At 42.5% G+C, this 14428-nt stretch overlaps 1 protein-coding gene across 6 annotated transcripts in view; it reads right to left on the reverse strand.

Annotated features, from left to right (window-relative positions):
• The window catches only part of LOC146304879 (protein FAM184A-like), a 55114-nt gene that overhangs the window by 13499 nt on the left and 27187 nt on the right, over positions 1 to 14428 (reverse strand). For all 6 annotated transcript variants that reach the window (XM_084713302.1, XM_084713300.1, XM_084713304.1 and 3 more), the window contains 10 exons: positions 13419 to 13541; positions 13168 to 13329; positions 9238 to 9359; positions 8800 to 8950; positions 4671 to 4785; positions 3935 to 4032; positions 1235 to 1388; positions 963 to 1090; positions 698 to 882; positions 43 to 189 (listed from right to left, as the gene is read on the reverse strand). In XM_084713302.1, coding sequence (XP_084569428.1) covers positions 43 to 189; positions 698 to 882; positions 963 to 1090; positions 1235 to 1388; positions 3935 to 4032; positions 4671 to 4785; positions 8800 to 8950; positions 9238 to 9359; positions 13168 to 13329; positions 13419 to 13541 — 1385 coding nt within the window. The remainder of the gene's footprint in view (positions 1 to 42; positions 190 to 697; positions 883 to 962; positions 1091 to 1234; positions 1389 to 3934; positions 4033 to 4670; positions 4786 to 8799; positions 8951 to 9237; positions 9360 to 13167; positions 13330 to 13418; positions 13542 to 14428) is intronic.

The following is a 14428-nucleotide window of genomic DNA, read 5'->3' on the forward strand; positions in this document are numbered from 1 at the left end:
GCAGCAACTCAAGAGACTTAATCAAACATGTGTGTGACCTACAGTATTTGTAGAGCTGAGATCTTGTCTTTGAGGACCTCCTGGGCCTTGTTGAAGTCAGCCAGCATGATTTGTGTTTCTCTCTGATGGACCATAGTGAGCTCCCCCAGGTCCCGCTCATGTCTCTTGGACAGGTCTTGTTCGTGGGCCCTGTGGCACAGACGGAACAAACTCATGAATAAACCAACGTTACGCTTAAATAAAAATAACATAACAAAAACTAACGTGATGTAACAACCGCTGGACGCGTTTTTCTTAAGAGCTGCACAATATCATAAGTTTAAAACAAGTTTTTGCTAAATTATAGAGGAGGAGGACGAGATGTGCAGCTACAAAGTAAAGTCAGGTGGGACCCGGAGAGCAGAGCTGGGAGACGGAACACTCCGTCTCTCACAGTGCTAAAGAACCGGTATCCATGGCGACAGTGTTAACACCACAGGCTTAATTTATCTGTCTGCAAATTTAAGTGGAAGAAGTAACGAGGAGGGTGCTGATTTTCCATGTGGGAACGTCATGCAATCAGGTTTCTTTAAGAACAATGTTCATCTTTGCACCGATACAATTTATCTGCAATAATCCAGTGAGTCCTACTCTTTTTTTTCCTCGCAGCCCCAACATGTGTCTAAGAAAAGCTGAGCTGTGAAAGTCCTGTATGTACCTGATCTGTTGGTTGGCTTCACTTCGGACCCGCAGCACCTCTTTGCCCTTCAGCTCCAGCTCTCTGGTCAGAGTGTCGATGGTCTCGTTCAGAGAGTGGATCTCGTGGTCCAGGTCGGTGATGCGGTTGCTACGGGAACACACCTCCGTCTGCAGGTCAGAGATACGGACCAGGAGCTCTTGTTCCTGCGGTGAGCAGAGACGGAGTAGTTAGTTGGAGTAGGTCACACAAACATCAAGAAAAGAGACGGGATCGTCTCAGTCACCTGCTTGTGGCTGTGCTCCATCGCCTTCTCCAGCTCCCGTTTGGCGGCAGTGTTTTCTTTAAGGTGGATCTGCTTTAGGTGCTCGATGGCTGTAGCGTGGAGGTGGTTCAGTTCAGCGCGAAGAGACGCTGCAGACACACACAGACACAGACATTCAACAGCTACACCTGGACTACGAAACGTTGAGGTAGCAAAGTCGCTGCAGTAGTTTAAAAACCAACCATGCTGCAGACAGACAGGTTGACACTGCAGACGGTGATCTAATCATTTACCGAGCTTTGCTTTGCCCTCGTCCTCCAGCTCAAAGCGAAGAGTCTGCAGCTCCTGGTCTGACTGCTGTCTCAGGATGTCTAATGTCCTTCTGTGGGCCTCCTTCAGAGCATGGACCTCCTCCCTCTGCTCCTGCTTCAGACGCTCCTCCAGGGCCTGGTGCAGGACAGGAACGAGGATAAAACGTCACATCGAACACACATTTTTCCAACCAAGTTTCAGACGCCCCATAAAATGTTTGAGCAGTTTGCGAGTTGGCTGAAAGAAATCATTACATTTATGAAAATTACATCCAAGAAGCAAACAATGCAAAGTGATGAACACTGTCCCAGTTCTGAGCGCTCGCACAGGAGAAGAGAAAACATTAATTATTCTGAATACAGCCAATATGCAATCCTAATCCCCCGTTTATTGAGTGTGCTGTTGATGGACGCTATTTATCCCACAATGCATTGCATGAAAGAAATAGATGAGCTGCTCACAGCTGCAAAACATTACAACTAAAAGCTGATTTTAGTGAAACTAAGCATTTGCAGGAGCTTCTACCTGTTTTATTTTGCTGCCGAGTTTGTAATGTAGGGTAATGTACACTGATTTCTTGCATGAACATCAGTGTGAAGTTCCACTTCGTACGCACCTTTAATAGGCTTTAATATACATTATAATCAGTGGTGTAATGTTAAGAAAAAGAACGTGATCTATGGCCGATGAGTCAAACAACTGCAGCTGAACTAAAGTCATGTTTTCAGAGAAAAAGAATCCACAAACATTTTTGGTTGCCAGTTTAGCAAAATCCAAAGTTAAACAGGAAAATCCTGCCTTATATAGTTTTGTTTAGCAGGCATGAAATCACATTTATTGAAGTGTCTCATTTCCATGACGGTGCATGATGGGATTTATGACCTCAACCAGCAGGAGGTGAAACATCCCCTCGCAGACACACACTCACACACACACACGGTGCTACAATCAGCTGTTCAACGTTCCAACAAAACCTGACTCATTTAACGAGGAAGTGGACGGAGGGAAAGCAGACGAAGCTAACGAAGAGTTCTGATTTGAATGCTTTACAACCCTTTTACCTCTAATTAACTCTGCAGCAGGAAGAGAAGGATCATCAAATTAAAACTAACATAATTACAACAACTAAAACACTTCTCTGTTTGTTCTCTTTGTGTTTTTGTATATCATCACTCACTTACCGTGGCTTATTTCTCTTCCACACAGAGAAATAATTAGTGTGCTACAGACTAAAGCTGGAAAGAGTCCAATTTGCAACACCGACTCCTGCACTTTCCGAACTGTATGAGGTTATAATTTCCTCTCAGGAGGAAATCACTGCAGGATAATGTGGTACAGCAGAGAATCCTGGGACAACAAATCAAGTTACACGTCAGAGAAAATCCTCTGTTTTACAGTTCCGCACCAGAAACACTGTTTTAAGGACTTTTCTGTGATCACAGACTGCTGGGCGCAGAAACTACACCAGCAGCAGCACATTTTTGTACTGAAAGGCACATTTTCACAGGTGTACAGCATCATATCTGATATTAAACACCCAGGTGAGAGGCTTTTAAACTTAAAGGCAAACTATGCAGGATTCCGCCCCCCCAAAAACAATGCACAGACTCAAAAATATAAAAATAAATGAAAAAAACAGAGACCAAGCCCTCCGCCCTCTGCCTGTACCTTCTTATTTTCTCATTATTTTGCTTGTGTTTGGGACACTTTACCAACACAAATATCTGTATTTGAAGTCCAATCAATTAAAATAACACACATTTGAAAGAGTAATTAAGGCACTAAAAGTTGTTTAAGGCTTAAACTCCCATTTAAAAACTGTAAACTGGCTAAAATGCATAAACTGCCAGCTAAAAACAAATAAAAGGACAATTAAAAGCAGCCCACGGGGTACATGAATATAAAATATGCTAGCTTAGCCTCTCTACTACTGCAGAAAAGTTAAGTTAAAAAGGTTTGTCTTTAACTGCCTTTTAAAGATCTCAACACAGCCTGCCTCTCTTCTGTGTTTGGGCAGGTTATTCCACAATTAAGGAGCAAAAAAGCTGCACCTCAACGTTTTTGGACATCTAAAAATCCAGGGCTGGAGGATCTGAGAGGAGAACATGAGGGAACATAGAACAATAGAGCAAGTACGTATATTTATTTCTTATCTTTTCTACGATTCTGAAAATGGAGCTGCTGTGACGCAAGAAAAACTTGAAAATTTGATCATCAAGTCAAGCAAATTAGGAGCGTAAAATGTAATATTATGATACTGCAAGTACATGCAAGTCATTAAATAAGATAATATTGAAACTGTAATCTTTATTTATACATTTATGTTTTCCACATTCTGGTTTAAACACATTTTGTCATATTTTTTGTGTTAAAATGTTACTTTTTTCTCATTTCTATGTGGAAAAAGGCTATAAAGTAATATTTTATGTCACATTTTAAGTTAATGCTGTCAAACGTCCCTTCAGGCCGAAGTGGAGGTGTTCATCAGTTTCTTATTTCATCCTCTAACTCACCTGGACAGTCGAGCTCTTCAACTTTTCTGAATGTGTGAAGGTTTAAATTGAAGCTGAAGCTGAAACAAAAACTCAGGCTGCGTCAAAACTAAAAGAAAAACCCCAAAGAAAAGAATTCACACCTACGTGATCACATGTTTTGTGTGTGTGCGTCTGTGTGTGTTGTACCCGTATCTGGTGTTGCCTGGCCTCCTCCATGGTGCTCAGGGCGCAGCAGTGAGCCTCCTGTAATCGATGCTCTCTCCTCTGATGTTCCCTCTGCATCTCTGCAAACACACAAACATGTTGAGCGCGATCGCTCGCAAGATCTGCCAAACACACGTCTTTCCGTTCTGTTTAACAAAGACAGACGACATGACAGTCTGTTCCAGCCCCACAGTGGCAGGAGACACACTGCCAAACACAATGTGACAAGATATCACTCACTCGATGGATGGGATTCTTTTTTTCTGCTTTATTTTTTATGTATTTTTGGAGTTTCTTTTTTATTTATTTGTCAAACCATTCGACATCCTCACTCTTGTAAAAAACACCAAAACACAAGTGGAGAATTACTTTTTTTTTTATCCGTTTCCATCATGTTTGTTGGAGACGTGCAAGTTTGCACAAACCCCATTAAGTTTCTGTCAGCTGCAGCTTTTCACCTGACAGCTAACTGTGGCTGCTTCTGTTAAAACCAGGACCTCAGAGCCCGAAGAGGCACATGAGAACAAAAACTCTAAACTAAACTGTTCTAAATCATATCAAATTACTGTCATGTCTTCCTTTTGGCTCATAATTTGGGCTAAACTGCCATTAGTGTTAGCTATGCTGATGTTAGCCTTTAGCATATGGAGGACCTCAACTGGCAAAATCTTAAATAAATAAATGACTCAGTAATATATAAATTAACATGCCAGCTTACCTTTGAGTTGCTGGCTCAGCAGCTCCCTCTCCTGGTTGAACTGAGACTGCAGCTGCTGCAGAGCCGACTGGGACTGAGACAACTGCAGCTCCAGAGACTGTTTCAATAGAGAGATCTGAACAGAGAGAAGAAAGCACAAAGAGAACGCAGATAATCACTGGTGTTCACATGCTGAAGGGCAGAACAGTCATCTTAAGCACCAGGCTTGTTTCAAAATGTAAAGACAGTCAATTTCTTCTTTAGAACAAACAGACTGGTGGTTGAAGAAATATGTAGATGTCATTAAATACGAGACGAGTTAACTGTCTGTATTTGATGACTTGCCAGTCTGGAGTGTTGGTATTGGACAACCTAGCAAACCCAGAGTATTAGCATTTAATGACCTGGCCAATCCAAAGCATTGGTCTAGATAACCTTGCCAATCCAACCCAAAGCATCTGTTTATGACAAGCTGTCCAAACCAAAGTTTCTGTCTCAAGGAGGAAACTCGCTCAACTGACTGCTCACATGTAATTAGGCCAACATTAAAAACACCATTTTTTTCTTTGTGTTTCCTCCTGCGCCTGTCTTTCATTTTTTAATCCTCATAGGCAAACATTTTTTTTTTCCTACAGATGTTTTGACAACTGCTCAGCGGTGGTGGTATCGACACATGGATATAAGCCAATAAACACTGAGCTGGAGATTTGGCCGCTCGTCTCAGTGAGCCGACAGCTCGTCAGACGGTGAGTGTCAGCACACAGAGCCAAATAACAGAAAGCCTAGCGGCGTAAGCCTCATCACGCCACACAAAACGGTTTTGTTTAGAGCAGATATTGGAACTATTAGGGGCCTAAGTGAACTCTCTCAGCCTGACGGCTCTGGCCCTCCACACGCCACTCTTCCTCAAGCTCCGGCAGTTAAATCCCCGGCGGGATTTAGCGCTGTAGGAGTACTACATTAACGACTGCAAGGTAAGATGGATTTAAAATGAGAGGATGAGGAGCAGGGTCGGGATGAAGTTTGCGGGGTTCTGTACTGGATATGGATTTAAAAAGGCAGACAGATGACCTGTACAGTATATCCTCCCTCCCTGTGTCCACCATCTGTCTGTTACAACCAATCTTCTTTACATTTACACAAAAATAACTGGACATGCGAGGTTAACGAGGCGGAAATACCTGTAGTGCATGTGTCTAATCCTTTATGTCTTAATTAAACACACTCCCATGCACACACACACACACACACACACACATAAACAGCAGCCTGGGGCTAAAACCTTGTAATGAAAATATCTTAATGAAGAAGAAGTCATTACAGATAAGGATGGCACAGACACTTCACTCAGTTTGGGGCTTTTATATCTAACAAATCATTTCTCTTCCACTTAAACGCCACATGCAGTTGCCCTGCTGCGTCCATCGAATGTGCTTGGTTTGATCTTGGTTTGATCGGGCATGTTAGATTTTTTTTGGCTTGTTTATTTCAAAAGTAGGGGGAAGTTTTTAATTAATCTCGGTGAGTTGCCACCTCAATGCTGACCTCTAAATCACAAATGAAGAGAGACTATTAACAGAAATGTCCCGAGAAAATTAGGAACAAAAGTGTCTCTAATATAAAAAATAAAGGCCTGGGTCTCTGTGTGATTAGGAAGTTCCCGCATATGATTTGAACGCAGTTGATAACTCATCCATCACACACAAGAGAGCCTCTTTCGTCGCTCTGACAGCTGTTAGTTTGGATCACGGATCTCGTGTGAACAGTCTGAGCTGCTCGACACTTGAAATGCGAAGTGACGGTTTATATCTGAGGGGAGTCTCAGCCTCTCGCCGCATCGTTGTCTCGCAGCGCTGGTGTTTCAGTGGAGCTGTAAGTAGGTCAATACACCACAGATCACTGTGGTTATACCTGTGTCCATTTGTCTTCACATCAACCTCAGCTCCCTGAATAAGCTGCTGCCTTTTCCTGGAAAGTCTCATCTAACGTGCAGTATAGATGCATGCATACATGCATTATTTACATGGATGCATGCATGTATAGGAAGCAAAGCCTTGGATTTGAGAAGCTAAAACCAGGTTCTCTTAAAAGTACTTGATTATCAAGATCAGGCTGTAATCTTAAATTAATATATGTACAGATTTAGATGAAAAATTATGCCACAAATCAAACATTTATGCAATATTTGGGAAATAGTGATCATTGTCAGTGACATTTTTCTGAAACATTTGATCCGTACATGACGAATGTACGGTATGTTTGCACAACTATAGCGATAATAACACGTGTGAAACGATCAGTGTTGTGTTAAACCACATGTACACACACAAAACAATGCATTCGATGATGCTCTCTGCAGCACGCCCACTCATATTCACACAATTCAGACGGCCGTGTCCTCATGTAGCTAAAATTAAAAACAAGAAAAGAAAAAAAAGGCACGATTCAGTGAAGCCCTTTGATGAGGCGAAACGCACACACACACACACACTCAAACACAGATGTACACATGCGCACAGAGTGTAAGCTCCTTAGGTATTTGGTCTGTGACATTGTTTGATGTTTATTTTCAGCCACTCTGCATCGTCGGTTTGAAAATGCAGCAGTCTGTACTGTGACGCACATTTACACAGTCAGTGACCGAGATAACACTGACGACAGGAAGCTTCACAAAATCATCTTTCAGTTATTACAGAAACATTAAGGCCCGTCTCCTCCTCCCTCTCTGGTTTATTGTTCAATTAGGTGATCAATGGAAAACTAATCAGGAGCTTATCTGATGACTGACTGATCATTTGAGGTATTTTTAAATCAAAAACACCAGATACGTCCTCGCTTCAGCCTCCGGATTATCGACTGGCACCATTAGGAAACTACAGAGGACGTTTTCACCATTACCATCAAAACCAAGGTCTTTTTAACTGAATTCAAATATTTGAATAAGAATAGTAAAAAGAAGTAAGTGCACCTTTAACTTCATTTTGTCGTGATGAGCTTCTGTCATCGATTTGCGCGTGGGGGATGGCGAGGGCGAGCTGGCGTTGGCGGTTGCTGGCTCCAGCACAAAAATGTTTAGTGGAGGCCACCGGCGTCTTGGCAAAAATCGGGACGAGCCTCTTTGAGGCTTCGGTCGTGACTCAGCCGCGCTCGGAATTACCCAGAGGCGGCATGATCGCCGCGGACGGCTCCTCTGAGCATCTGAGCGTGCCGCTTTAACTCCGACCTGAGCGGCTCCAACCGGCCCGCTCATTCACACCAACATCAGAAAATGTCTCCAGCAATTGGGGAAAAATTAACCAACTACTGCACACGCTCTCTTCAGATCTTCTCCAGTGCTTCTGTATGTGTATATCCAGCATATATATATATATATATATATATATATATATATGTGTGTGTGTGTATGAGGCTCACTTGGCTTTGGGGAAAAGTAATTAAAAACCAGAAGATGCTTTTTTTCCGTTCTGCATCGCTTCAGGTGCAGAAACAAAACAGAACTCGGACAAAAATAGCACAGTGGGAGAAGTTAAATCCTTTAGTCTTTTCAGGCCCATTTGTTTCTGCGCGTGTGAATTATGTGAATTGTCGAGCAGGTTGAAGTGTTTGTTTGTGGCATCACTGTTAATCACATTCACACACACACACACACACACACACACACACACACACACACACACACACACACACAGTTAGAGGCAGCAAAGCCTGTGAGAGCGTGCGTGAGAGGAGATGGAGTTGTATCTCTCCTCGGACAGACAAGACTTGTTTGCTCTGAGCTGTCTCCAGGCGTCTAGTGGAGCTGTCAATCAAAGTCAATCCTGAAGTGTGTGTGTGTGTGTGTGTGTGTGTGGAGGGTAAAGGTCAGGGTTTGGGTGCACCTACTTCAATCAAACTCAGGGAATTGGTAAAAGTTGCTTTCAACTGTATTAATCTGTGGGTTAAACTGAGGTTTTTGTGGTTTTCTGACAATAAAAGAAAAAAATTCTGAAACAAACACTAAATATTTAACACTACTGTCACTGCAACTTTAAACCCGGTTGATTAACGTCTGCAGTGTTCATCAAAGAGATCAATTATAGATTTTCGACCAACTTTCTTCTTGCCCTGGCACAAATTTTTGCACCTTTTATAGCCTTTTGTAGTGTTTTACCTGTTCCAGCAGGTCCTCCACCTTCCTCTGCCAGCCCTCTCTTGCCGCCATCATCTCCAGCTCTTTCTGCTGGGACAGCTGAGTCAGCGCTGCCTGTTTGTCTGCTTCGTACTCCTCGGTCAGCTCCTCCTTCAACAAACGCACCTCTTCCCTGCACAGACAGAGAGAGAGGGAGAGAGAGATGGGCAGAGTTTGGTCATTTTGTCCTACAGGGTGTCTGTAAACACTGTACGCCTCTCTGATTGTGCTCATTTCATATTCGTCCTCATTCATATCCATGAGCTTCGCTTTTGGCAACACAAGTCGACTTGTTATGCTAATGACAAGTGTGACTGTGAAGGGGGGAGGGAGCGAAACAAGACATGATGAATGAGAAAACAAACAGAAAGAGCAAAACAAGAGAAAGTGAGACTGACAGGCCAACAGAGAGTTTTTTACCGCAGTGCATCTCTCCACTTCTGGTCCAAGTCGTCTGCCATCTTGTCCATCTTCTGCTTCTCCTCTGTCCTGATGGACATCACTCTGGCCTCGTGCTGCTGCCTCTGGGTCTCGATCTCCTCCTGCAAACACACATTTCGACCAGAACGCTAAGCAAGACTGTCTGTCGTGCGATCGCAGCTTCACACACCCCCGTCTGCCGTCACTCTCTGAAAACCGACAATCTCAAGTTCACGCGCAGCTCGCAGAGTAATTGGTCGAGACGGGAGCCACGTCCCTCTCTTCGCACAACTATTTCTGTCACTTTTCATGCGAACAACTCAGTGAGAATGTCTTCAAGGTGAGACTGTCTGAAAGTGTGCGCTGTTATCCCCACATTTAAACGATTATCCTGTCTTTGTGATGGCCTGCTTTTCAGTCCACATCCTGTTTAACTGAGCGTTTACAACAGATAATAGTACTCTTCAAGCCAAAACACCTTTATTTCAAACACTTTTAGGGAAGTTTCAAGTTATTTTGAAATTCTTCCAGGATGTTGCATATTTATTATCGTTAACTTACTTACTTGCAGTGCCTTTATTTTGAAACTCTTCCCAGACAACGCTGCAGATTTATTATTGCCAACTTACAAAGCCTTTGTGCCTTTATTTTGAAAGTCTACCTGGATGTTGCATATTTCTAAGCACATTTATCTAGAAAATACACCTTGATGTTGCATATTTATGATTTGTAACTTGACCTACTGTGTCATAGTTAGGGAGGGGAGGAAGTGGGACTGCACATGCTACAATTAAAACTGGAATGCAGCCTAACATGGTGTTAATATAAGTAACTTGTGTTGGTGATGTTATAAAATGTTTGACACCGAGTCCTGAACAGTAACAACGCAAAGCAACCAAAAGTAAGCACATCTTCTCAAACTGTTATCTCTGACCAGCTGCAGCACTTCAATAGCCGAACGTCGGATGACTCACAATGTCCACCTCCACATCTATTTATAATGCCGTGGCTACGGGGCATTTTGAATGCGCCGGTTCCCAGGCAGAAACTCGCTGCAGCGGGTCAGCCGTTTCCAGTGGCTGAAGAGGCTCCAGGGGTTTATCTGCTCAGGACTTCATTAAAACACCTAAAAGCTTCTCTTCAGCTTTGAGCTCAAGTTGCTTGAGTGGTTAAATCCAGACTCAGCTGTTTAGGATCACAGAAATGATGTTCAGGGGGATATTTTACATTTCAGTGAATCTGGTACTGATGTACAGGAGATTCCCTTCTGGTTCAGTTCAGTTTCTTCATTGTTTTTTCAGAAAATATCTTTTACCATGACATAAATTAATGCTGACAGAAATATGTGTTGTAGAAAATTGAAAACTAGAGACAACACGATCATCTGCTAATCACTCTGTCTGTATTTACTGTGTCAGTACCAGCTGATAGTTGCTTAACTTTATCTCTTACATGACGACAGTACTTAGATGCCAACTTAAAAAGTCTCACATCCCCGTGTTGGGTCCAAAAACTGAAGACAAAATCCAACACAATCCCAAAACAAAAGCTAACGATGTTGCTTTTCCTTGTGACTCACTCAGCCCTGCACCGAACAAAGATACGCTCGTCTTTGAACTGTTTTCAGACGTCAGTCTCAAGCCTGTTAAAAACAGCGAGCTGAACAAAGTCCGGAGGCAGTTTTATGGATCCATCTGGACGACTAAGAGAGCTCTAGTAAGCTAGCCTTAGTGTGCAACAAAAAGTTTAGGTGTTGCTTGGCAACAGAGCATTTCAGGTCCACAACTATTTTTGCTGGTGGAGCAAAATGAAGGAGTAAATAACCAAAAAAATGATCACCTCTTGTTGCTTGTTTACTGTTAACTATTAAATAGCGCTTGTATATTTATGATTGTGAAGTTACATTGTTTCTGTGCCTTTATTTTGAAAAATTTCCATCCATCCTAGGGACGCCCCTAGGAAATGAAACATGAACTAAAGGAGGGTAAATTTTATTCAATAAATTAACAAAGTTTCACAGAACTTTTAGTGTTTTTTTTTTTAACTGATCCACTCGAGGGTGCATGTTCTGTCAAACAAAGGCTGGTTTGAATCGTGTGCAACGCGGCTCGGCCGCCTCAGTGTGTCTGCGTCCGTCCTGCAATGAGCTCAGAGCGAATACAAGATACAATCCTGTGCAAGGCTTCCCTTTTTTAACTCTGCAAATCCCCTCTTTTTATAGCAGCCGGGCTCTGGTGGGAAAGCAAAGAGCAGCACTCTGCAATTTCATCTAATTATCACTCCTCATTCAGTGTCTCTGTCTGTCCTCTGTCTCCTTTATCACCCTCTTTCTCTGCTTTATTAGCCTTTTTTTAATTCACTGGTTTTTATGTGCGACTTTACAGCAGCTGCGACTTTTCACTCGTTCACATTTCAGCTTCATCTTCGTGCTCGTTGGAGTTGTTGACTGTGCTAATTTCAGTTCATGTATTTCAAAAGAACAGAATAATGTCTTATAAATGTCATACGACTGCTAACAACCTTATACGGCTGCCGCATCATTATTCATGTTTATAAGACATTATAACTTAGAATTCATAGTCTGTTATGACACGTTTTAACAATACAGTAAGTTATAATAGTTATAATGTGCCGTGTATCCCAGAATTCAGATACTTTTTCAAACACTCTTGTCACTTTGTCATGGAGCTATAAAGCATTATGAATGCTGAACTTATAATAACTTATAAACACTTATAACACTATAACCTATCATGTATTATTCAAAAGCATTTATATGGCTTTTCATAAAGCCTTAAAATGCATGGTGATGTCTTATGAATGCGATATTAATGCATTATAGGCATGACTTTAATAGAAAATGTTACCTGATGGACCTGACTGTTTTGTTCACCCCTTCGCTTGCAAAATGGAACATTCACCGGTGTTAAACTCACACGTGTGACTGTGCCATTACAGGTGATCACTGAAGTCACTTGATTAGGCAGCGCAGCCAATCAGCTGCTTTGTCTTCAGACTGCCGACCTGTCAGTCAGTACTTTCCTGTCTGATGTCAGCTGGTCAGCCAATCAAGCAGGCCTCAGCTGCTGAGCTGCAGATGGTTTTGCAGAAAGGGAGTCGGGGGACGATAAAAAGGAAGGAAGGAGACGGAGAGACATGCTGAAGGCAGGAAATGAGATTTAACTGAAGGCCAGCTGTGACATAATTATGATGAGGCTATTATGTGTTGAGTGGTCCTGTGTTTGAAAAGAGCCCTGCTGCTGTGACAGAGACGACAGAGTGTGTGTGTGTGTGTGTGTGTGTGTGTGTGTGTGTGTGTGTGTGTGTGTGTGTGTGAGAGGGAGAACATGGTATATTTGTGTCAGAAAGACAGGGAAAGAGACCAGCTGTTTTAATTAACAGTATTATTATCAATATTAGTAATTATTATTATTAATTAACCCAGGACTTAGCTTCTCCTTTCAAACACTGGTGTGACTTTAGCATCGAGCTACAGACGAACTGTCAGTCACCTCTGCTCTGTTGAAATGCTTCACTCAGTTCAGTTACCTGATGAAGGTTTACTGTGCTGACTCGAGCGTCTAAATTAAATAAAGTGAGGCGACACTGAGCAGAATCAGCTGAATCCTGTCATGGTTATGACAGTGTCATGTCAGTCTTATGCACACCCCTTCCAATAAAGTGTTCCTAATAAGTTCCAAGACACTGTTCTCTTTGATAATGTTTCTGCTGAACGTGCAAAAATGTGAAAGTTGTCTGCAGGCGAGCGCTCAGTTCAGCCAATACAGAGACTAAAGTTTCCAAAAATAAATAAATTATGATGCAATAATGAATATTTCCTTGCGTTAAGGACCTATATTCCCTATAACTAGCAACAAATTATTTAGTTATTTCCAGAAGTGTCTAAACTCCTGTTGGTCTGATCCTCACCTGCAGGTCGGTCAGCAGGCTGCTGGTCTCTCTGACTCTGGCTCTGGTCGCGTCGAGTTCAATCTTGAGTTTCTCCTGCGTTTCCCTCAGACAGGTGATCTGCGTCTGAGCTGAGCCCAGGTTCTGCTCGCCCTCCCTCACCAACTCCTGGAGGTGGGACACCTGAGGAGACGAGCAGGGGGTTACTATCACATCACCTTCATCATCATCATCAGAAGAAGAGGGAGGAGATTGGACGTGATGCTCCGTACCTCCTGATTGGCCATGTTGAGCTTGGCCGAGAGCTCCTCTTTCAAGTTGTCGAGCTGCTGCTGGAGGCGGTCTCGCTGCTCCTCCAATGACAGCCGCTTAATCTCAAACTCCTGACTCATTTTCTGGAGACGAGAAGAGAAAATAAGGAACGGAAAGATGCGTGAGAACAAAATGAAAAGACCAGAAACTGAGGAAGCTCATTAGCGTCCAGAGATTTACTCGAAAAGATGTTCAAATACCATCAGTGAAGAAAAAGACACAAGACAAATGATCAGTGCGTGTGTTTACCATGAGGGGCCTGGCTGCGGTATTCCTACTCAAATACTCTAAAAGTATAATCTCTGAAAAGAGGAGGGGAGTTAAGAAGCCAGTGTAAATCCCATTTGTGCTGTAATATATGGAGTCAAGGCAGCTGTTGAGTGTGAAGCGAGGCTATGAATGAAGGAGGGACACGTGAGTTGTCATTTCAACTTAAAAGGCCATCTCGTCAAACCAACCGCTTTCTATAATCCTTCAAACCACAGCACCAAATCCTTTCAGGGCCCCCCTCTGAATGTCTCTTATGAAATTCTCCTCTGTTTCTTGGTTTCACTCAGCTATTCACTCCCAGCACTGAAGATGATAGCGGATATACAAGCATCATTGTGCTTTGTTTGTATTGTAGCAACACTAACTAATGTACCGCACGATAAACAGCACTATAACATCCTTAGAGACAGACTTATGGTGGTCATATTGAGTTCATTCTGCCTCTATATATTGTTTCATGGTATATACTTAACATCCGCAATGTTAATTTAAATGCATAATAATTCTTACCTCACCATGACCAACCTCGATTATAATGCAGCCTCCGATCAATGCTAGCAGGGTTGCTAAATATAACTATATATGTAATGAGGCAATGGAAATGTATAAATTATAATAGATGAAGCCATACTGCTCATACTGCAGCAGCCGTCCCTTCAACTTATGTTGATCAATAAAGACTGAACTGAGGAAGGAAGGA

The sequence above is a fragment of the Lutjanus erythropterus genome, chromosome 24, assembly GCF_056507025.1.
Source record: "Lutjanus erythropterus isolate fLutEry1 chromosome 24, fLutEry1.hap2, whole genome shotgun sequence".
Lineage (NCBI taxonomy): Eukaryota > Metazoa > Chordata > Actinopteri > Lutjaniformes > Lutjanidae > Lutjanus > Lutjanus erythropterus.